The sequence below is a fragment of the Acanthochromis polyacanthus genome, chromosome 4 (genome assembly GCF_021347895.1).
Source record: "Acanthochromis polyacanthus isolate Apoly-LR-REF ecotype Palm Island chromosome 4, KAUST_Apoly_ChrSc, whole genome shotgun sequence".
In the NCBI taxonomy this organism is placed as follows: Eukaryota; Metazoa; Chordata; class Actinopteri; family Pomacentridae; genus Acanthochromis; species Acanthochromis polyacanthus.
The window spans coordinates 30,811,618-30,835,076 of NC_067116.1; the positions used below are offsets into that span (position 1 = coordinate 30,811,618).

The 23,459-nt window shown below is 38.5% G+C and overlaps 1 protein-coding gene and 1 long non-coding RNA gene across 2 annotated transcripts; both read left to right on the forward strand.

Moving 5' to 3' along the window:
- The first annotated feature begins 421 nt into the window (after positions 1-421).
- Positions 422-9,520, forward strand: LOC110949340 (aquaporin-4-like). Its single transcript, XM_022191324.2, has 5 exons — positions 422-629; positions 4,803-5,259; positions 5,380-5,544; positions 6,739-6,819; positions 7,306-9,520. Exons 1-5 carry the CDS (start codon positions 595-597, stop codon positions 7,558-7,560), a joined length of 993 nt encoding a protein of 330 aa, XP_022047016.2. The 5' UTR covers positions 422-594; the 3' UTR covers positions 7,561-9,520.
- A 2,004-nt stretch (positions 9,521-11,524) lies between these two features.
- LOC110949333 (uncharacterized) lies at positions 11,525-21,273 on the forward strand. The gene is made up of 4 exons (XR_002595578.2): positions 11,525-11,708; positions 13,053-13,149; positions 14,508-14,566; positions 20,652-21,273. It is a non-coding gene; the product is annotated as an uncharacterized LOC110949333 (long non-coding RNA).
- Positions 21,274-23,459: the final 2,186 nt, after the last annotated feature.

Here is a 23,459-nt window from a genome sequence, read left to right on the forward strand (position 1 = left end):
GAGAAAATGGAAAACAGTGAAATAAATGCTGTGCTGCAACGCTCTATCAAACCTTTCTATCAGTTCTGTCCTTTTTAGGTTTCACACTGCACTTCCAGTTTAACAGTCTTCTTCTCAGTCTCACTTGCTCTTACTACTAGAAGTTTTACATTGTTATGCAGTAAGATTTTATAATAACTACAAATGGACAAATAAGTTTAACTGAAACTTCACTTGCATGACTCAAAAGTTACCGCTGCTGACTGTCACAACCTTTGCAAAGGGTTCACTGTTCAAATTGCTGTTCTGTATGAGTACTGCAAAGCATCCTGTCAGGAAAATTTTCTACAGCCCACTAAGGATTGGAAACATGATTGCATCGTAGTTTTTAAAACGATTAGTCTCTGCGTTCGTCCAGTATCAGGGAAAATTACCCCCAGTAAGCAGCGTCTTGAAACTCCTTTCACATCTTACTTCTCTGTTGTTTTTCTCTTCTCATCCGATCCCATCCAGGTCAGACAGGGATGAAATAGACTCTAACCGCAAACACACGAGCTCTCTCACGTACAGACCCTCGCTATAAAAGACAGGGACATCAGAGGGGCTGGTGGAGTCATGACGGAGAGCGGCGGGGCTCTGGAGCGCCTGAGGTGAGTGAAGCCGCGCGTAAAGACGCACGGAGACGCTGCGGCACGGCACAAAAAATGTGTGGTTGGACTGGAGTGAGACAGTTATTTTTTTGTTATTCGGCATGTAAAATGCAAAGCCAATGGAGGAAATAGCCTATTTGTGCAATCTTAATAACACTGTGGATCGTTATGTTTGCATTAATGATGTCGTAGCCCGAAATTTGAAATTGTAGTCTTCCTCACGTTCCTCTCCTTGAACTTGTGGCTCGACTGCCATGAATACTGCTGCTGTTCCTACAGCAACCAAAGAAGAGGCAGAATAATGAATCAATAGAAACCTTTTGAACACTTTAAAATAGGTCTGATGAAACACCTCGTGTGGCTGAAGATCAGGAGCTGCAGTTTGGTTATTTTGTCATTTAATTTCGGGACACAGCAGGAATGCACAATAGGAGCAGGCTGCCACTTTGCTGATGTAAGTCTCAGGATGATGCCTGTAATCAGGTTGGGTGTGTAACGTATTACATGTCATCGAGAATATGTAATCAGATTACAAAAATGAGCATCTATAATCAACCCAGATTACAATGTGCAAAAAGTGCCAGTTGATTACAGTTTGATAGTCAATAATTTGATTGCATCTTTAAAATATGGCCACTAATGAAGGCCTTAAATGTGTTTTGGGGGGGGGGGGGTTAGACATTGATTTATGAATAGTGGAGTTCTATTTCTTTTTATTTCTACTGGAAATGGAAGATGAACGTTCACAGGAGGCGCTGCTCCTTTATGTCAACATCAAAGTCCTCCATGTGGCCTTTGATTTCAGACAGCATACAACACACTGTAGCACACACACAGTGCACCTGTAGTTTGTGCCAGTACTGTTTTAGTGGGCGTAATTTGATTTGACTAGCTCTAAATGTGTTTTATTTGCATTGAAAATGTTTTCAGATGTTGAGAGAGAAACTGGTGGAGCTCAAAATCAAAGTAATCCTGTGAAATAAAACACATAATGTCTGCCGTAGTCTGAGTATACACAAGGCTAAGAAAGTGTGACAGTGACATTGTTTTTGTGCATGCAGACAAAGTAAAAAGAGGCCCACACAGTTATTGAATGAAATTCTTGGACGGGACGGTATGACATTGTTCCCAGAAAAATCAAATGGACAAAGAAACCACTGTGAGCTACAATTAAATGAGTCAGAGGGTCTTGATGAAAGAGGCACATCGGTCCATGTGTGGAACTGATGTATGGAGGCTTTAAGCTGTCGGGAAGTATATAGATGTACACCACATGCTATGGTGAAGTTTTTTTGCCGAATTTATACACCATCTTTTGAATTAAAGGTTGGTGTGATGATATTTTGTCAAATTATGAGATTAGGTCATATAAATGGAGGTTGAAATCAAGCAGCATAATATTGCTTAGCTGAGGGGGCATTCATTTGGGTGGTTCTCCATGTTTTCATGTTTATTTGATTACATTCAGATTGGATCAACCCTCTGAAGAGCCTGAGGCAGTGGCGTCTCCAAGTGAGGGGCAAAAAATAGTGTTTGAATGCGTTTTCATCATCATCTAACATAATTATACTGCCTATAAGCACCAGTAATCAAACATGTGAAAAAAATAGGATTGAAAAACACAGTTCAATGCTTGACAAAGTATTATATTTTGATGACTAGTTTCCATTATTTTATATTACTATTTGGCACCCCAGCTGCTAAAATATTACCACTTTCTACTTTTTAAAATTATTTACCATGTTTTTGTTGTTGCTGTTGTTCTGACAGTGTGTTTCTATGTCAAATAGAGTTAAACTTTATTACTATAGAACCTGTGAAAACTGAAGTGACAAAGTGCTGTACGAAAAAAGAGCACCAATATCATGTATAAAAGGCAATAAAACATTAGAAAAGACAATATAAAATGTTATACAAATTGCCTGTCTGTGGTTGCTATTCTCCTACTTTTACGAGAAGAATGAAATGATAGAGTAATTTACTGACCACCACCGCTGGCTGAATCTCTTTTGTAAAAAACAAAATGTAATCTGCAGGAAAGGAAAAAAACATGTCAGTAAGCTTAAGTCCTCAGCAGCAGTTCTTCTGCAGGGACACCCTTTGCTGCTGCGCGACTGCAGGTTTGGTTTATTCAGCGGACTTTGGTCTGAGTTATTTTTTGATCAGAGTTGACTGATTGTTGTGTAAAGCAGTCTGGAGCTTTGGCTGGAGAAGTTGTTCCCAGTGCTTTTATGCTTCCTTTATCTGAGGATGTACTGTACCTTCACAACTTACTTCCATCACTATTAGCAGCATATAAGAATGATTTATTCTGGAGCCTGTGTACTGATTAAGACTTGTAGAAGACAATGATTTTTACTTCACTAAATAACACATATGTTCAGGTGAATGCTATTCATTTCCAATTTCATACTCAAAGTCACTTGAGTTCTTTATGACCACTGTTGCTGACAAAGATTCCTTATTCTTTTTTGAATTTACTGACATTTTTCCCCAGACATGATATTCATACACTGCCATAATATAACCACTGAACCTGTTGACACACAGCAAAATGTTACTCTATGCATGTCATCCTCATCTTTTAAGATATTTTTCCTCTGATGGATTTGATCTTTCTGTGAAAAGGTCTCCAAGCTTTGTAGTGTCATGAGCCTGCTGAAATTGCACTGAAAAGGCTGCACAAGTTTTTATTTATAGTAGCCAACATAACCTAAACAATTTTCAGGCGGAAGACAGGCAGAAGAAAGATGCAGAGAAGTTGACAACAGTCCTACATCACTGAGGTGCTTAGTCACTCAAAACTAGCATTATCACAGCACCTTAATCTGCTTTTTTGGCAGAATTTAGTGGGTAAATTGCAGTGGCAATTTTATTTTATAATAATAATAATAATTATTATTATTTTTTACAAACTATGGACATCACAGTTTTACACAAGGTTAAGATTACACATTTAAACCTAAAACATGATCTTTTCCAGCAGATAAGTTCAGTTTGGTGACTCTGGCCATTGCCATCTTGGCAGTACTAGACTCCTTTTAACTCTCAGCTAATTCAACAATAAAACCAGAGGTAGAGCGGCAATGCAAGCATCTTTGTTCCATGGACTGACAGCAGCCATTTGTTACTCAAATTTAAATGGGCGAATAATATCAAAATTCACCCCTTGTACAGTTGTCATGAATGGGGAAGTTACCTCTAGAGACCAAAACCATGTACCAGGCTGTAAACATGTTTATTTCTGCTGTAAAACTGGCCATTTTAACATAGGGGGTCGATGGGGATTAACCATAGACTGTACATATAGTGGACGTAGCATCTGGCTCCAGAATTGAAGCCAACCCGGAAGTGTCAAAAACTTGCAATATCCCGCCGTCCGCTAGGGTTGGCTCCAAAAAGCTTTTTCTCCATAGACCCCAATTCATTTTTGGAAAAAATAAAATTTGATAGACTGATTTTCTACAGCTCAGGATTTTTTTCCCCGTTAGTTTTCATGGTGAAAATGAGAGATCAGGTGGCCGATCTTAAAATAAATCAATACTGAATTTTAAATAAATCGTTAAAGTTGGCGGAGCCAGGGGGCGTGGCTATACTTGATGGACAGCAACAGAAGCCTCTGCGGTAAAACGAGGGCGGGATAAGAGAGTCCTCAGCCAATCCTGCCCCTAGGTGCTCTCCGGTCCAGTCTGTTTGATGACGCTTTTTACGTCACTGGCTCCAAAAAATCCAAAACGGCGACCAGGAAGTAGCAAAATCCGGGCTTCATTTTCTCTGCGTTGAAACCAACGGGTGACGTCACGGTTAGTTTACGCCTGGGATTAACTCGCTTTTTGGGCCAGCCTCAAGTGGAAGTCAAAGGAACTGCAGTTCTTCTGCATCAGCTTCAGTCAACTCAAACCTAATTAAACCTCAACCAGAGTGTTGTCTCATTATAAAACATATTTATTTTGATGCTGATAGACTAGCAACAAATTCTGTTGCTTAATTTGTAGAATGTGCCGTATTTAGAATTGTGCCCACAACACAACTCTGAATAATTAAAATTCGATTAATCTTTGTATTCCAGCTACTTCAAAAATAACTTTATATTTCATGATTATGGTTAGAATCCTTTTGTAACAATATTTTCTCTTTCCTCCTATTCCTCCTCTCCTCTTTCATCCCTTCCAGGAGGTGTTGCATTCCCTTCCGTTCACCACATAGTCAGTTCTGGCCTCCATCTTGCTGTGCTCCAGACACAGCCATGGCTGCTTTCAAGGGCATCTGGACTCAAGAGTTCTGGCGCTGTGTGGCGGCCGAGTTCTTCGCCATGCTGCTCTTCGTTCTGCTCAGCCTCGGCTCAACCATCAACTGGGGGGCCGCGGGGAAGGACGTCCATCCTCCTGACCTGGTGCTCATCTCGCTCTGCTTTGGCCTGAGTATCTCCACCATGGTGCAGTGTTTCGGCCACATCAGTGGCGCTCATATCAACCCGGCAGTCACAGCAGCTATGGTGGTGACCAGGAAGCTTAGTCTGGCTAAGGCAGCCTTCTACTTTCTGGCCCAGTGTGTAGGAGCAATAGTGGGGGCGGCCATCTTGTATGGCATCACTCCAGCCTCTGTTAGGGGAGGCCTGGGCGTCACTGGGGTAAGAGCATTGGGTCTGATATTCAAGTGTTCATTGTTTTTGTACAGTACAGGAATGTAACCACTATATATCTGAGGAAGCATTCTAATGGTTTATTTGGCTGTTGGTTTCCTCTTGCAGGTGAATACAAGCATCTCTGTAGGAAACGCTCTGGTTGTAGAGCTCTTCATCACCTTTCAGCTCGTCTTCACTGTGTTTGCAACCTGCGACCACAAACGTAAAGACCTGAAGGGTTCCTCTGCTTTGGCTATCGGCCTGTCCGTGTGTATCGGTCACCTGTTTGCTGTAAGTACCCAAACACAGACGCAGCACAGCGTTTAAACCATTCATCAACATACAAATGGTTTAAAATACTCCACTTACAGTTTACATGACATTTCTTGCCTCGCACATTATGAAGGTTTCACGTTATCAGCTGTGCCATTTTGAAAATAATTTGAGAAACTGCCTCTGAAAAATCTGAAAAAGAGGAACACTTTTGCAACCCATTCCAGCCCATCAGCCCAACAGTAAATACTACTCTGATAGTAGTTACCATATTCAGTTTTGTTAATAATGGGCAAGAAACAGGTTTGTCACCTAAATAACAGGATATGTCTTTCAACAGGACTTTCCTGTATAACCACTAAGAATATTCTAAAAACAGCAAAGAGAATTGTGTGTACAAGCTGGGGTCCTGCTGGGACATGACATATTTGAAGTGACAATGAATACATAAAATACTTTCAGTAAAATGTTTGACATAAAGTAAAAAATACAAAATAAAATAGTGAGTCAGTGGGCAGACAGCACAGTTTGCAAACTTGTATCCAGCTTTCTGTTCTTGATTTGGGGATATTTACCGACATTTCACTTCAAATTCTGATTTCAGGTCAGGGGTTTGTGAGGACCTCTCCAAAAGGTTCAGCCTGTGCTACTTCAAGTAGTTGTCTTCTTCAGTTAATTTCACTGCATGTACTTGAATTCTCTCTAACGAGACCAGAGAAACACTAATATGCATTTGCAAATGAAACTGTGATTGGGAAGGCACTGACGAACATTAACGTCCTGCTGATTTTAGTGTCGAATCAGAAAATGCTTATTTGGATCATTAGGAAGGCCATTATATGTTACAGCTTTTTAAAAAATATTTTTAAATTTAGTTTAGAGGACTTGTTGCAACTGTTTATCAATCAGAAATAGTCTAACTGCAATTCAGGTTTATACAAACCAGTAATATTGGTGTTTTAGTGCAAAACTGTGAACACTAACAAATAGATTTAAAAGTACCTAAAGTCAGTACATAGTAAGCTTTACAAGATAAAAAGCAAGTGTTGCAAGTTCAGTTAGTAGCAAGCGTAATCAAGAGATTGAAGCCATAAGAAGTAACAGAAATACTTCCATGCAGGAATGTGCAAATTAATCACTGCAAGTATATATAATATGAATGTCTCAGTGTCCTTCTTTTCAGGGTCTTTCTCTACAATTATTTTCCCTCAGATTCCCTACACTGGAGCCAGTATGAATCCTGCTCGATCCTTTGGTCCAGCTGTGGTCACGTGGTCCTGGGAAAACCACTGGGTAACTGTGTTTTTATTTCTTTGGTGAAAAGTGATTTTGATGAAATGTCACATTTTTAAACAAAGATCAAAACAAAACTGAGCATTGCATATGATTAATTCTAGAGAATAGTTGAAAATCTGACAAGTGTTTTTGTCTTTAGAGTTTCTGACTCTGATGTGTGGTGTGATTTTGATGATTTTTTTTAAAGACATGCTTTTCAAACCTGATGGCAGGTATTGGTGTTTAGTGGTTAAACTCTGTTTTGCTGTGTTCATTCGTATTACAAAATTTTATAATGAATATTTTCAGGAATAAGAATATTGAATATCTGATTTTAAATATTTTAACTCAGCATTTCTATTATTTAAAATTTTAAAAATAAATAAATAACAAGGCCTTTACAGCTGTATTTTGCATATGAACCACAGTTTGTTGATAATAGAAAAGAAGCAATTGTTTGTCTTGTAAATGTAGCATCAGACTGGTGTGTTTCGTGTGTGCTAGGTGTACTGGGTTGGTCCACCACTGGGTGGCGCTCTGGCTGCAGCCCTGTATGAACACCTGTTCTGTCCAGACCAAGAGAGGAGGAAACGTTTCTCAGAGACCTTCAACAAGACGCACTTCACCGCTACCAAACACCGGCAGGATTCAGTCACGGCTCAGGAGCCTCTGTTCACTGTCATGGATGTGGAGAGAGCTGAGAGGAGGGACAGGGAGAGGGAGAGGGAGGTATCAGGCGAGGTGTTGTCCTCGGTATGACTAGAAAAGAAGCACAGCGCTAATGTCCAGACTGCTGATCAACAGTCCACTCTGAAAGAAACTAACCTCCTGTAGGCTGGCTCAGATGACACTAAAACACTAAAACACTACAGAAGGAAGGAGAAGAAATGCAAGACAGAGGGGGCTTGAGTGGTTAGAGAGCAGAACGCCCTGAGAAGCCAGTTCCCAGCTGGAAGTTTCCTATGCATCTCCATTGTGCTTATCAACAAAAGCTCCAAAAGCAAACAAGACTACAGGGAACATTTGAAAGATGGGGTCCTTATTTCAGCCAACAAACAGCCAGATTCCTTTTGTCTATTTTAGCTGAAGGGCTGCAGGTTTTGCAAAATGGAATAAAAAGAAAAGAAGGGAAAAAACAATTTTGTGCTCATCCATTATGTATTTTAGGATGTTCATCCTATTTAGGGGAAAGATGGGGGAAAAAATACAAACTGCCACTGCACCTACAGTGTATTTGAAAAGAAAAGCAGGTGCAAAATTTGTGGCAGCGTTTCAACACTAAGAGACTCTGCAGGAAGCACAGTGAGTGACAGCAAAGATTAGATAAATTTGTCCCATTCCGAGTAATTTTTCAGACAACAAAACATGTTAATCGATGGCAATAAAAGCACATGGACAAATTAAAGGACGCTCTATAAGCATAACAACCCAGAACAATAAGCAGCAGTGTAAGAAGTGATTTCACCTGTCTTTCCCTTGCTGTTTCCTTCTTGAGCTTCACTTTTTCTGATGTTCTAGTTCGCCAGAAGAAAACTGCCACACTGAGAAGTCGATGCTCACAGCAGGCTCCTTCTGTGTTATGATGTAAGCAACCAACAATACTTGTTAGGTAAAACATTAAATTTTCATAGCCTCGGGAGGCCATTTTAATTTATTCACTGATCTTTTTGTTGTGCTGACAACGTTGGTGCATTTCATGAATATTTTCTCACATATACGGCCGTCTTCAAGAGCAGTATTCAGTATTAAGTTCAGCAGAGTTAAAGAAAGAAAACTTTCATTGAGTGTCATTGTTTTCCAGACACGAAGAAGATACAGTTATGAGAAAATATCATAAAGTCAAACTAGTGTGTTTTTTTGACATACTTAGACACCCTTTGGAATAGTGCCTACAGATAAAGGTGACATACTTAAATGACAAAACAAGGAGCATTAACTTTTCAATCATTTACTTCACAAAAACATCAATAGATGTAATGTTTCTGGTTTCATCCCCAACAGTCTCTAAATTGACCTGATTCTTGACAACTCCTGAAAACAGCCCAGTTCCTCAGGCAGCAAAGCAAACCCAAACCAAAACATTTAGACCACCAGGCTTCATTGTTAGTCTGAGGTTCTTCTACCGAAAAGCTGCCAGTCATGTCTACGGTTACTGTGACCACACAAATCAATGTTTGATTCGTCCCTTCAGAGCACGATATTCCAATAGACTTGATCTATGCCTTTATGTTTAATGCAAACTTTAGTTGAGTGCTAATGTTCCATTTGGAGAGCAAAGACTTTTTTTTCTGACATGCCTCCCATGCGGGTCAAATTTATTCACTTTCTTTCTGACTATGCAGCACTTTGACATCAACAGTAGTAACAGTACCTGCAGATCCTCTGATGAATTGTTGGGCTTCTCGTAAATTTCTTTTTGCATCAAACACTCTGCTCTTGGGCCGAATTTGCTGAGGCAGCCAGTTCTGGACAAAGTGGCAGTTAGATGAAATCCACACCACTTGTGGATGATTTATTTGAGATAAATCTGATGCCAGATGATGACATCCCACACTTCAACAGCAAAGAGAGCCGCAGAGCAGATCAGTGAAACTCACCCTGCGATGGAGTGCCAACTCGGCTGTATTGATTGACTCTGAGTCATTTATATAGCAAATGTTCAAAAATGTCCCTTGGCTGTTGCTCCGTTAACTTGAAAATAAATAATTTCAAAGATAAATGAGTTATGGGCTTTTTAATGTTTATTCATTTCATTTAAAAAATGAAATGCCCCCTGGTCTACTCTCATTTTGCAAACATAGCCCCTGGGAAAAGCAAAGTGAATATCCCATCCATAGGCAGAGAGGAAGTCCCATCTCTTTCATGGGACCTTATTTTAAATTGTCCAGTAGTCATAAGGAGAGATAGCCAAGCCGCGCTAGACAACCCACGGCAACGAATTTAATTCTCTGCCAGGGTGGGTCGAGTTACCCTCCATAAGGCTCGAGGTTGGATGCTCCTAAAACTGGCCGGACGAATCACCATGAAATGTAGAGTCAGAAGGCGGGCGTAACTAAGTGACGACAGAGGCGCGACGACAACCGGCGCACAATAAACAGTTATCTTTCGACTCGGCTTTGGCCACAGCCCTTAAAGATTTGAAGCAAAAATTCAACTTGAAAAATAAAGGACAGCACTGAAGTGTTTCATTGAGAAGAAAGACGTATTTGGACTTATGCCGACGGGATATGGCAAATCCTTAATATACCAGTTGGCTCCGCTGGTTGGGAAGCTAATGGGACTTAGCCACAATCCGGCGCGCTAGGAACTATGTCAGCCTATTCGTTGCGCTGATTGGTTGTATACCAACCCAACTGCTGCAGAGTGATTTGAAAGACAACCTTTTAGCCCGCCTCCCTCCCTGTCGAATGTTCCTAGACCCTTGTGTCTTAAGAGCTGGGTCTAGCGCGGCTAGGCTAAAGGAGAGACAAATTTTTATCTGTCCCATTTTAGCTGTGCCATGAATTATACATATGTTGTTTGTTGATCTTAAAGACAATTTTAAAAGTAGACAAAGCCATGGTTTGTCTCAAAGAAAGAAATTTTTAAAAACTGCTGAGGCAAATAACAACCCAACCTTAAACCGCTACTAATAATAAAATAATAAATAAATAAATCAAGAAATAATGTACCACTGCTAGTCCTTTTGCTAATTTGACTCAGGTTATGTTAATCAAACTTGCTTGACTCTACAGGAAATACAAAGCATAATTTGCAATCAACGGGACCACCTGTTGTGAGATCTGAGTCTATAAAAATAACTAACACTGAAGGGACAAGATAGTTTAATTTCAGTTACCATTGATTGTCTAATTAAGGTCACATAAATTACATATCATGAAAAGTCTCACACACTATGCTACACTAGGACTCTTGTGCATCAATTAGATGATTGTTAAATTGTGCAGTTTATCCTTATCTGGATTTGTTCCAACCAAAATACTACTTCCTGTCTGACTACCTTTAATTTTAAAGGTTTACTCCTCCCAAAAAGTATTTTCTAAATAACAAATAATAATTATAAAGATTTACTTTACCTCAAATACATATTGCTATAATGGTTTATTCCCATCAAAATGCTACTTTCTGTGCAAGTACTTAAAGTTTTACAGGTTTGTTCCAACCAAGAGGTATTTTTTTTACCTCCTAAGTTATGGGCTAAAAGGTTTGTTCCACCCAAAATACAATTTTATGTTCCAAGCACTTGTAGTTTTGAAAGTTTATTCCACTGAAATGATACTCTCTAACAAGGGATGGGTATGTACTCAAAACTGCATCTAACTTTTTTTTTTTTTTTTTAAAGCTAGCCCCTTTACAGTAAACAAGTAGTATTCATTATAACTGTGGGACTAAAACTTTCAGAGAAAGTGAATTTCAGAAGTTTTCAGTAGTTTTAACAGCTACTTTTTTCTTTATTTTTATGGGGTATGATTCAAATAAACAAAATAAATGGATACGGCCACCAGTAAGGTCGTCATATACAGTCTTGCATCAACTTAATGGTTTTTACTCCACTTAAATGTTTTTTTACATAATGTATCCTCTACACCATGAGAGATTACTTTATCCTCACATGTAAATGTAGCTAGTTAATGCTGTCTACAAATGTTGTGGTGAAAGTGTGCAGTGGGAACGCTAAAGTCTGATATTCTCATGGCGGCCATTTTCTTCCGTCTCTGTCCTGGTTGGAAGTTGAAGCGCTGCTCTCGAAAGTCCTGCGATTTTCCAGGGAAATGTATGAGGAAACGAGGCACAGTCTAAACGTTGATGATTTGACAAGTCGTTATCGTGTCACTGCGTCTTCATTGATCAGCTACTGTTAAGACAATGGACTGTAAAAAGTTGAAGGACGTCGGGACATTTAAAAGGTAAAGAAAACTGTTACCTGCAGCTAACGTTAGCATCTGAACACTTCCTAGCTAACATGTATGTGTGACAGTCTTTCACGATGTTGACTTTTCACCTCAGAAATGTTTTTGGCTTAGTTAGTGAAGTTATGCGACATATGTACCCACATTTCTGTGTTCATACACTTTAAATTCAACACTTAAGTGCGTCTCAAGTACTTCAGCTGTGAGTGTTTTCTGTGGCAGGAAGAGGCAGAAAGGCTTATTTTAGATGCTTGACTTCAGTTACAGTACCAATACAACAATGTGAATAACTCCATTACAAGTAAAAGGTCTACATGAAGGGCTCTACTTCAGTAAAAGGAGAGAGTAAAAGGGTGTAGCTGGAAAATGTAGTTGCAGTCTAAAATGTGAAAGCACTGGTCCAGACCCTGTGACTAATATGTTTGACATCATTATATATCATTATTAATAGTTAAGCAAAGTGTGTCAGCAGCATGTCACTGTTGTAGCTGGTGCAGATTTGAATTTTTCTATATCTGTTTTTTATTCACATGGACAGCAGATAAATCTCAGGGCTTTTCAGATGAGTAATGAGAGAGTTAAGGTGGAAAAATTCATATAGAAAAAAAATCAATACTCTTTGATTTTTGCTGCTATATTTAATCATTGGAACATTTCTTGAAATATAACCATGTGAGAAGTTTAGAGAGCAATCACTGTTTACAACCTATAAACATCTAAAAATGGGATTCTGAGTGACTTCTTGTAAAGGGCCAAAACACTGGAAACCACTTACTCTGTAACTACATCATGTAAATTAAACGCTTGTATTATCCATTGTGTCAAATCTGCGTCTTAAAAGTAGCTAAAGTTGTCAGATAAATGTGGTGGAGTAGAAAGTACAATATTTACCTTTGAAATGTAGTGGAGTGAAAAGATCGAGTAGCATCAAAATGGAAATACAAGTACCAAAATTGTATTTAAGTACATCACTTTGTTATTATGCACCACTTTGTGTTTTATCTGCTGGCTTAAGTAAATAGGTCCAACATTAGCCTCGATATTCTTTTGTTCTTCTGAAGTAAAAAAAAAAAAAAAAAAAAGACCTACAAATGAGAATTTTCTGTTCTTTTTTTTTAGTATATCATCTTTATTGATTGGCACTGTTTCAAAGAGGATCAATTGTTTACTTGTTCAAAGATGTTGAAAATCCTTTCATTAGGATATTTGATTTTTTATTTTTATTTTCTGTGTTTCAAAAAGCCCTGAATTGTTTTTTGTTTGGCAGCACTGCGGCTAATTAGACAAATCGTAATATTGATGATGATAATAATTATTGTTATTATTTGCTTTCACTGGTAGGAGGTGTGTTAAGTTGACTGGAAGTCACACACATAGCTGTATGTGCTTCTGTCAACCAGTAGATGTCCCTACAGCCTGACTAAATAAGCTCTCTGTGGTAAGAAAACCTCAATCTCTCTCTCTTTCTGTGTGTGTATGTCTGTGTTTGTGCAGGGCAACACAGCTCCAGAGCCTCCAAACTCTCTTGGCTATTTATTAAAAGAAATAATTCCTAATTGCTCAGTTTAAATTAATTGGAGCGAGGGAATAAAACTGTCTCATTAAACCTGCGCTGACCAGAGCCAGGATGCAGCTGTGAGCATTGAGTCATTTTCACTAATAAAGCACTAAGCTGCTGATGCCTCAGAACCTTGCATTATTATTTTTTTTCCCATTTTGCTTATAAAGTAACTGAAAGGATCAACAGCACACACTATATGATGTTGAAACATCTCAGCTGCTGCTGCTGCTGACATTTTACATTCTCAATACATAAAAAGTATTTATTAATGAAAAATTTTGCTAGTTTGCAACAGCGCATTTAGAAGGAAACGAGATGCTGAACTGATTCATGTTTTTATTAAAGTAAGGAAATGTTATAAATTACAGCTGCAAGGTGGGACTTTTATATACAAATGAACCTTGGTTACATTCAAGATTCTGAATACTGGTTTGTGCTTTATATTGCCACTGATCTGACGTACTCCCTAGAGTTAAAGAGCAACTTATAGGTTGATTGTTTTACTTAGTATTTGTTGGAAATGATTGCATAACAGACAGGAGGATTATGTTCCCTTAGACATAATGAATGAAACCATGAACTTTAAAGCCTGAGAATGAGTTCTTTGAAAATCCAGAATGTGCACTGTCGTCTTCTATAATGTTTGCTAGTGTCAGGGTTGAGCTGCATCTTTGACAGAATGCTGTTTAAAGGTTTACTTTACCCCAAATACTTCCAGTTTTGATGGCTTATTCCAATCACATTGCGGCTTTCTGTCCAAGTACTTCAAATTCTACAGGTTTATTTCACCCAAGAGATACTTTCTACCTCTCAAATTCCCCCAAATACAATTTTATGTCCAAGCAAGTAGAGCGTTCATTGAAATATAACCATGTGAGAAGTATTGAGGGGAAAATTCTTATTTTTTGGAGCTGTTAACAACTCATAGACATCCATAATGTGCTTCTAACTACAAGAACTTCAAAATTTTACTCTTCTATAATCTTCAAAATTGGAGTTGAATTTGAAAACTGATGCCGTCCGACGGGGAGGTTTTCCCTTTAATTTGTAATCTGTCTAATACATGATGACTGCATAGCAAAAATACCCCATACGAAAGTAATTGCAACACAAATGATTGGAAACCTTTGCATCCATCATAAATAATCTGAAATCTTTGTAAGCTCAGACTAAACCACTGAAAATGAAAAATGGGCCACACAGTAAAATATCTTCATTCATGTGTCTTTCCACAGTTACAGGACTGCTACAATGCCTCTTTTGTGGGATTGGACCACATGACCAGCATTTGTCGGTAAGCCTGGTGCAACCATGACCTTGAGTCCAGTTCACCCGTTAACCTTCCTTGGGCCGCTTTTAGTAGGTGTTAACCACTGTATTCCAGGAACACCCCACAACACCTGTTGTTTTGGAGATGCTCTAAATCTGTCTGGGGTTGCTTTGCTGCTGTAGGAACTGGGTTCCTTGCAGTTATTGATTCTATCATGAATTTTGCACTATATAAAACAGTGCTTGAAGACAATGTGAGGCCATCTGTCTAATAGTTACCTTGAACTGTTGGAGCTGTACAGTTCAACAGGATAGTGATCCACAGGACAATAATAAATCCACAGAATGGCCGAATCAAAGCCCAGATTTGTAGACACCGGTGGCTGTCTGTTTGGAAGGAGAATAGAGGAAACGCCCATCCAGCATCCCAACCTCTCCCTTTGTCTATCCACTATATGCTGCATAAAAGACATACTATTTTCAGCATCGACTCCGTTTCTGGTGATACCAGGCCATCACCAGTTAGTACTTGAGCATGGAAGCACATTCTTGACCTTTAGAAATGGAAAATTTGAGTGTTATCGTTCAGTCCTTAGACCTGCTGGATCAATGCTGTCCTCATCCCTCTGAAGAGATCTGCTCTGTGTGATCTTTACCACTGACCTTTTTTGTTTTATTTAATGTCAAATGTTTATCTTTTATGAATATGTTTCCTCCTTGTTTACATCCATGTTCCTTCATGTGAACTTCAGAAACATGTTGCCACTGTATAGTTGAACTGAAAATGAAATTCTTTGATCTTTTGGCCTAAATTAAACTATATTTTCATTTTCAAAATATATAAACTAGGTGGAAGGTGGAAACTAATTAGCCTAGCTTGCTAAAGTTAGCACTGATTCCCTCTAGATGTCACTTTTGGTTCATGTTATTAACATCTGCTTATTGGCAGCTCTCACACTGAATCGTTATGCTCAATAGTCAATAAAGAAACACAAGTAATCTGACTTTTTTCTGACTGATCACCTTCTTTAAAAATAGTCAAAAATAGTTATCGTATTGAAATATTACAGCATAATTCGTTTTTATAATAAATACATAACTAAGATGAAAAACAACAGAAATATATTCACTCTGTCTATTTATGTACAGCAGCCAGCTTTTGTTGTTTCATTGTTGTTACTCGAGCTGACCGGCGATATTAATGGATGAACCCTTTTTGATCCCGAATAGTTTCTGGAATACCAATTTTGAAGCTCTGTGTGGTTGCTCCAGTTGTTACAATCTTGGCAGTGCCTAACTCCTCCTACCTCCCAGCTAATTCAACAATGAGCGAAGGACTCAGGGACAGTCCTGTGACAGTAGCCAATTCATCGCCTGTACTGGTGTAGCGAACCTGTCAGATGCTATGCTTTTTTGTAGCAGACTGTATTCGCATTTTGTTTTGTTTTTTCTGTGAAACTGGGTGCTTCACATAGGGGTCCATGTGAACTGACTTGCTTTTGCAGCTATTTTCAAATGGCTATTTGAGGGGCTGCAGCTTCATTTTTCAGCCCCAGAGGTTTCTGCTTGGCATGTAACTGGCTAAATTTGGTGGCAGTTATTGAGCATGCTTGCTTCAGGTTTCGTTCAAACCAACTTCAGCCCTGCTTGAAAATAGAGAGACTTTCATTCATTTGAATGAGCCAGACACCTTTGAGCAACAATCCACCTGCACTATTTTAACATAGGGCAGGAGGCATGTGAATGGCTGCATGATGAGAAGGCTTATTGTACCAAATGGTGAAAAAGAAGCTGGGCTGGAAGGCAAAGTTCAATTTACGGTACAGTCTATTTCTCAGCTCTCATCTGCAGGCATGATGTCTGCACAGTGACTAAAAGAATAAGATTATAATTTAAGAGTTTGATCTGTAGGGTGGATGGACTTAGGAATAGGTTGTGGAGCTTGAACATTTAGAGAGAGCTCGTAGTAGAACCAGCTGAAGGTGCTCGGGCATCTGATTAGGATGCCTCCTGGGCTTCTTCCTTTGGAGGTTTTCTGGGCATATCCAACTGGGAGGAGACTCCAGGATAAACCCAGAAGTCGCTAGAGGGATTGTATCTGGCCCGAGAATGCCTTGGGATTCCCCAGAAGATGCTGGAAAAGGTTACTGGGTCGAGGGATGCACTTCTTACCCTGCTGCCTCTGCAACCCCAGATAAGCAGAAAAAAAAATACATGGATATTTTGAAAATAAATAATGAAAAAGATTTTTTAATGATAAGCTACATTTTAATCATCTCTATTTCACAAATATTTTCTTTCATTTATGTATTGTTCACAATTTATGTGATTATGTATTTATTATGTATTTCTTAATTAGGGATTTAAAAAAAAAAAAAAAATCTTGTGAGTAGAAGGGGTGGGGGTGTTTTACACATCATGCCCAAGGCCCAGTGTCTCCTAATCTTTAAATGTTTTACAGCGGTTATACTGATATAAAATAGATTCTTAATTCCTGAATGTAACTGGGGATGTAATGGTGCATGGGACCTGCTGAAGCTGGAAGCCAACACCTGGGCCTCATGTGCTGCACCAGTCCGTGCAGACCACAGTGTAAAGACTGCATGTCAGTGAAAAGAAAAATCATTCCACATACTTAAGCCATGATGTAGCGTTATAAATCTTCGGTGTAGACATAGCCGAAGAAGCAGCAGACTCCCAAAGTCCTACTATGGCATTTGTCAGTGTGTTTGTGCTCTGGGGCATGTCACCAGGGAGCCAGAGACACTTCACAGGCATGAGGCGCCCCCGCATTTTAATTCTTGTTAGCCGAGCCTGCTTTAGACCTTGCTACCCAATTAGCAATTAGCCAGCCTTTTACGTGGAGACCTTTGCTGTGGTGTGTGATTCTGGCCTGATTTGTATGCAGTTTGTGCAGACGCTGATAAGAGCACCCGCAGTACATGTGCAGCTTTTTAAATTTAATTTTGTGATGATTTGCATGCCAGGACCGCTGCAGGGCTAAGGGAAATAACATGGCCTGTCTTCAAAAGGAGATCTGTACACCAAGCACTGCAAAATGTGTAGGACTTGCGCTTTTTTGTGCAGGCAGGTAATTTGCTCCCTGACTAATCTGCAGAGATAGGGAGAAGTTCAGAAAAAGCACTTACACAAAGAACAAGCTGTAGCTTGGAGGCTTGTCAAAAACCTGAAGAAATTAACACCAAGGTGTAATAGCTGGAACAGACGAGGATCTGCACAAACCTCGGAGGTGAGGAGAGGATGTGTGTGAACACGTTTACTCTCTACCCGTATATATGTGTATGGACGTGTGTATATGTGAGTGCATATGTATCTGAGGATAATTAATTTAGTGAGTGATCTCAGCCATATGAGAGACTGTGTCTGTGTTGTGTGTTTTTGCGTATTACATGGGGAAGGTAAGAGTGTAGGTGGAGGTTGGATGAGACTAAAATTGAAGTCTAAACTGCAGTTCTTTGGAGTTTCTCCTCCACTTTAAGTAAATGATCCAACTGTTAAATTGGTTGTATCAAAATGATGGTGGCCAACTGCATAACCAGGCTTTTAACTTCAATGTCTACCTGTCCTTAACCTTAAGTCAGCGCTGTGAGTTTCTTTCTTTGAACTCTGTTCTTTTTTGTTGCTCTTGTCACATTTTTCTTCAGTGTGGGATAATTTTCACTTCATTATAAAGTGAAGTGTAGGAACAGCACAGCCAGTGTATCTTTCATCTGCATTTTGACAATTTGCTCCCCCTTTACTGTTTGTAAACCATACTGTTCTTATTTTATTGATGTATGATATATTTTGCTCTTCTCTTTGTTGTTGTCTCCTCACTGCTCTGGGTAAACACAGCCTGCAGGTCATCTAAAAACTCTTAGAATTTTTGTTACATGACTGTAGGCTGTAGCTAAATCAGTCATGACTTCTCCTTTGTGCTGAGAAGTGCTGATTCTTTTTGTTTTTGGGTCAGGAGGTATCATTTCAGACAACTGTGTTGCTCCATGGAGTTTACTTATTTGGTATAGGGATCCAAAAATATGTTCTGTGAAATGTTTTTAGTTAAATTTTTAGAATATTACATGTTTTTAAACCTGGGGAATGTTTCTATTTTCACCGTCAAAAAAACGTTTTAGTTGGGAAGTAATTTCAAGGGTTTAGTATCTTCAGAGTTAGGCTCCTACAGCCATGAGATTTGCACAGCACATAAACTTTACCGTCACAGCCACCACTTCTTATCACACACATGGTCTGCTTCATTCAAGTTGCTTCTGTCTGATGATATTGATTGGGTGCCAGTACCACATGTTCTGTCACAAACACAATGAAAAGGGAAAGGCAATATAAACCTGACATTAAGACCAACAGTAATATGAAATGGAAATTGAGAATTTAAATGTTAATCCACTGAGGACTGATGTCTCTTGCATTGTTTTGTTCTGTTGCTTTTAGTACAGCATTGAAATCATGTTTCCCTTGTGTTGTTGTCATAGCACTTGTCATGATGTGCTTCAGTTAAATTGTCATCACTTTCTCTGTTTGGTGTTCATTTCAAGTATGTTTTAGGACATTTGTTCAGACAAAGTTATTTTCAATGACAACAGGGATGCATTCTATATCTTTACATATATATCAACGCTTAAACACACCAGTTTTGGTGGTTTTATGAATCCACAACATTGTTTTGGCATGTCAAAAAGCAAAAAACCAAATACCATTCTTGTTTGAAAGTTTTGCACATTTTGAAGGGGTGCTAGGATTTTGAAATTTTTCCAAAGTTTAGATTATTTGAATCTGTGGGATACAAGTAAGCCATGCTTTGCTGTTCCATCATATCGTTTCCAGTCCTGATATTAAGCTTAAGAAATCGTCTGCTGCCTCAGGCATCATATTTAGTGGACAGATATGGGATCCATCTTTTCATCCAACCTTCAACTAAAGAATGAAATAACCAAATTTTCCAAAATATCTAACTACTCGTGTCAAAATGGCTCCAGCAGCAGCATTGCACATTTGCTGCAACAATCCTGGATTTTTCACATCTTCTGCCCCTCATATGTGCCTGTTCTCATGACACACAAAAAGGAGTACATATAATGTTATAGTTTCCAATGGCATTTGTTATCTTTTAGTGAATGAGATCATGAATTTGTTATCATGGCATGATGACTCCATACCTGCTTAGATCTTACAACAGTCATCGGAGAGCAGAAGAGTTCAGGAAAAAGACTAAAGAGATGGGGAGTGACGTGCACTAAAGGCAGTAAAGTGCTGCAGCTTAGGTCCTTGAGGCGCTCCTGAGTTGTGGCCTGAAGACAATTGTGACATTATCAATCATGTGCTCTTTCAGTTTGTGATGCACCAATGTATAACATGCTGGGTTTCCTCAGACTTTTTCCGAAAGATTATGTCTTCTTTCTCCTTAATTCTGCACTGTGGAATTTACGCATCCCTCCTCAGACAGTGTGAGTCGCAGACTTATGACTGCGTGATGCAGGCTTATAGCTCCACTGATAGTTTACTTTTTCTGAGTAATCGTTCCTGCTTCAGAAACCTTGTCTGTATATCTCCAGAGGAGAGACGAGCCGTGGCAAATATTTGTAAAATTTCAAACATAATACTTGTTTTTCTGTTTACTTTTTTCCAGAAAAAATATGTTCAAAAGCAGTGGAACACTTTAACATTAAAGAACTGCAAAAGAATAGAAGAAATTACTGCAAACGTGTCAAATAATTATATTTCTTAGCCAATTTAAATACAGTAAAACAGTGTATATTTATGGTTAAACATTGTAAAAGAAGGAATTACTTTTTGCAAAATACATATATTTGATGTGGACATTTTGTAATATTTTAGCCTGTTTGTTTTTTTGCACAGCTGTCATGGAAATTAAGACTTTATTTCTGGGATTTTACGAGACATACTGTACTATACTGCAGTTTGGTTAAACAGGTTTTTAAAAATAAGTATTATGTATTTATATAATGTTATATAATATTTTTTACTCATTTTAGCTTGCTTACTTTTTTCATTAATGCATCCTACTTGTGTCTTACTACTTTTCTAGTAGGCGCTGCATTGTTCTAATGTTATGTCATTTTGTTTTTTAGGGCAATGCCTAGCAGAAGAATTTCCTTCAGATAAGTAACGCTTTTATCTGATCTTCAAATAACGGCAAATATCTGTAAAATCATCTGATGTCTTTGCTGATTTAGTTACAGTGAAACAAATTTTACAGTCAAACATTGGATAAGAATGAATTACCAATTTCTAGAAATTCAGATTTTTGATATGAACATACTGTTGTCTATTTTTAGATTTTGACGTACATTTTTGTGTGATTGTGACTGGATACTGAATAATTTTGCAAAACAAGTAAATTCTGTAAGTGTAATGTAGCTGTAAGTTGTTCAAAAAATGCACTTAAAAACTTAAATAGACATTAATTTTTTTACAGTGTAGTTTCCTGTCATGTGTCTGTGGTTTGAACCTTGTTAAATTTTTAAGGGGCGGCATGGCTCAGTGGGTAGAGTGGCCGTCTTGTAACTGGAAGGTTGCCGGTTCGATCCTCGTCCCGTCATGCTCATGTTGAGGTGTCCCCGAGCAAGCACCTAACCCCTAATTGCTCCTGATGGGTCGTGGTTAGCGCCTTGCATGGCAGCTTCCGCTATCAGTGTATGAATGGGTAAATGTGACACATCATGTAAAGTGCTATATAAATACAACCATTTACCATTTTAAAACCTTTCTGTTGTTTCTGTGTCTGACCTCAGCCTGTTTCCAGTGTTTTCAGTTGAATACCTGGAATTTTATTTGCCTTTGCCTGCATCTCGTGTTCATGTTTCTGCTTTGGCTTTGTTTCATCAGTTTTAGTTTACTGAAGCTTGAATTATGTTTTTGCTGAAACCTACCTCCTGTGTCCCACGCTTGGGTTGTCTTTCTTGAACTCAATGTTACAGATTAATGGAATTATTGTGATGTCGCTGTGCAGTTATCGCAGTGTCTTTAGACGCTGTTTGTGTGTATCTAGTCCAAAAGATCGAATGATTTTTTTAAAACAAATTTTTGCTTCTCTTTCTGCCTTTTTTTGCCACAGTATGGTAACAACCACTGTAACCACCACTGTAACTATCAGTCGCAGCAGACACACTAGTTTAACAGGAGACAATAAGTTGATGTAGTCCAAACAGCACTGAGATCAGTACATGGGGTACTGACTGTATATCAAGGTCGTGTTTGCCCAAGGGAGAAACCAGTGCTCTTAGCTGGGAGCAGACATGGAGCATGATGGGATACTATATTAAGAAGCTGCTAAAATAACTGCTATGATAACTGCACATCAGAAAAGGATGTCTTAGACACAAAGAATCAATGTTTCTCCCTTCCAGCACTCGAGCTGAGTGCATTTAAACAAAATATATTGTAAAAGCATAAGAAAAGCTGGGTGGACTATTAACTGTGGGATATGTTAAAGAGATATTCCAGCAATTTAGCGTTATATTTGTATTGCATTGAGGCACTTGTAAGAATCAAGATGCAAAAAATGGTGCAGAGTTCACTTTTGACCTTGAAATTGCAGTTGGCAAAACAGTTTCACAACACTGTCCATTTAGTAACTTTCCAGAGCTTTTAACCATAGTACATAGAATTTCTAAGCTTCATCTGCTGATTTAGACGATGCTATGTGGTTGAACGCTTCAGACTAGTTACAGTTTGGGCTTTTTTTGTCAGCAAGTGTTTTCAAAGTTTGTAACACACTTTAGAAATAGTGTTGTGAAATGACTTTGATTTTGGTTTATATCATGTTTTTAGGGCCATAAAATCCTCATAGCCTCTAACAGTAAAGGTCTATTTTTGTATCTTTCACTCAATATAGGCACAGAAATAGGACATCTGTGAGAAATGCTCAGATGAACTTGATTTATCCATTCAGTTAAACATGATTAAGTTGATGAACTAGTAACATGTTTCACATTGTGAATTGAAGTATGATCTTTGAACAAAGTACTATTGACATCAGAATTTTATTTTCAAACAATAGAAGTTCTTTTGTTTGATACTATGTTTTTAATTACTAGTAATCTTCCAGATACAGCCAGATAAAAGTATTCAAGGGCTCCCTGAGCCTTAATTTGCTTCTTCCATCAATTACTGCAGCTGACCTACACATGGCAGCTTTATTACAATGCCCAAACCAGTAGTCAACCAGTTTACAGTAATGCATTAATCGAACTTTATTTTGAAATATAAATGTAGTGCATGAGTTATGGTGTTAAATTTTGACCCAGGGCTGCTCTTCAAGTGAAGGCCACCATATTCTGTAAAAATGGAGAACCCTCTTTCGCTGACATGGTTGACCTTAGTGGTGCACATTGCCAAGCAGTTCAGCAAGATCAGGAAACTCTGACCTTGCCTGCCATTGATATGTGTTGGTGTGCATAAAAACATGTATTTCATGTCCATTAGCTTCTCTGTTATTTTCATACTTCAAAGGCTGCAATTCAAAGTTCCTTTCTTAATTGAATTAAATTGATACCACTATATGCATTTTTAAAATATTATTTACCCCTTTGATGGTTGGAAAAAATATGCATGTGGGTAGCTCATTTTGGAGTTCATGTGCAGGCTATGAACTGTATTTATCTATTTTAGCTCTCAGATTATACCACAAGTCCCAACCTTATTTCACATACATCATGTACGCACCCACACAGGAGCTAACACCATGCACATTGAGTCTATTCAAAACACACAAACAGATAAACAGTATAACTTATGCAACAAAAAAGCTATCCAGATGTGTGTAGGATATAACTCATACAACAAGTTGAATCACTTTTTTTGTTGAATTTATTCTGACCGTCTCTTTTGTGTGACTGTGTTGTTGTCTTGAGATGTCTGCCTCCTCATCCTATTGT

Bases quoted from the DNA above. Each gene is read 5' to 3' on its own strand.
- LOC110949340 (XM_022191324.2), top strand. From the start codon at position 595: ATGACGGAGAGCGGCGGGGCTCTGGAGCGCCTGAG. The intron at 5,260-5,379 runs GTAAGAGCATTG...TTCCTCTTGCAG, and splicing joins GAGGCCTGGGCGTCACTGGG to GTGAATACAAGCATCTCTGT. The intron at 5,545-6,738 runs GTAAGTACCCAA...ATTTTCCCTCAG, and splicing joins GTATCGGTCACCTGTTTGCT to ATTCCCTACACTGGAGCCAG.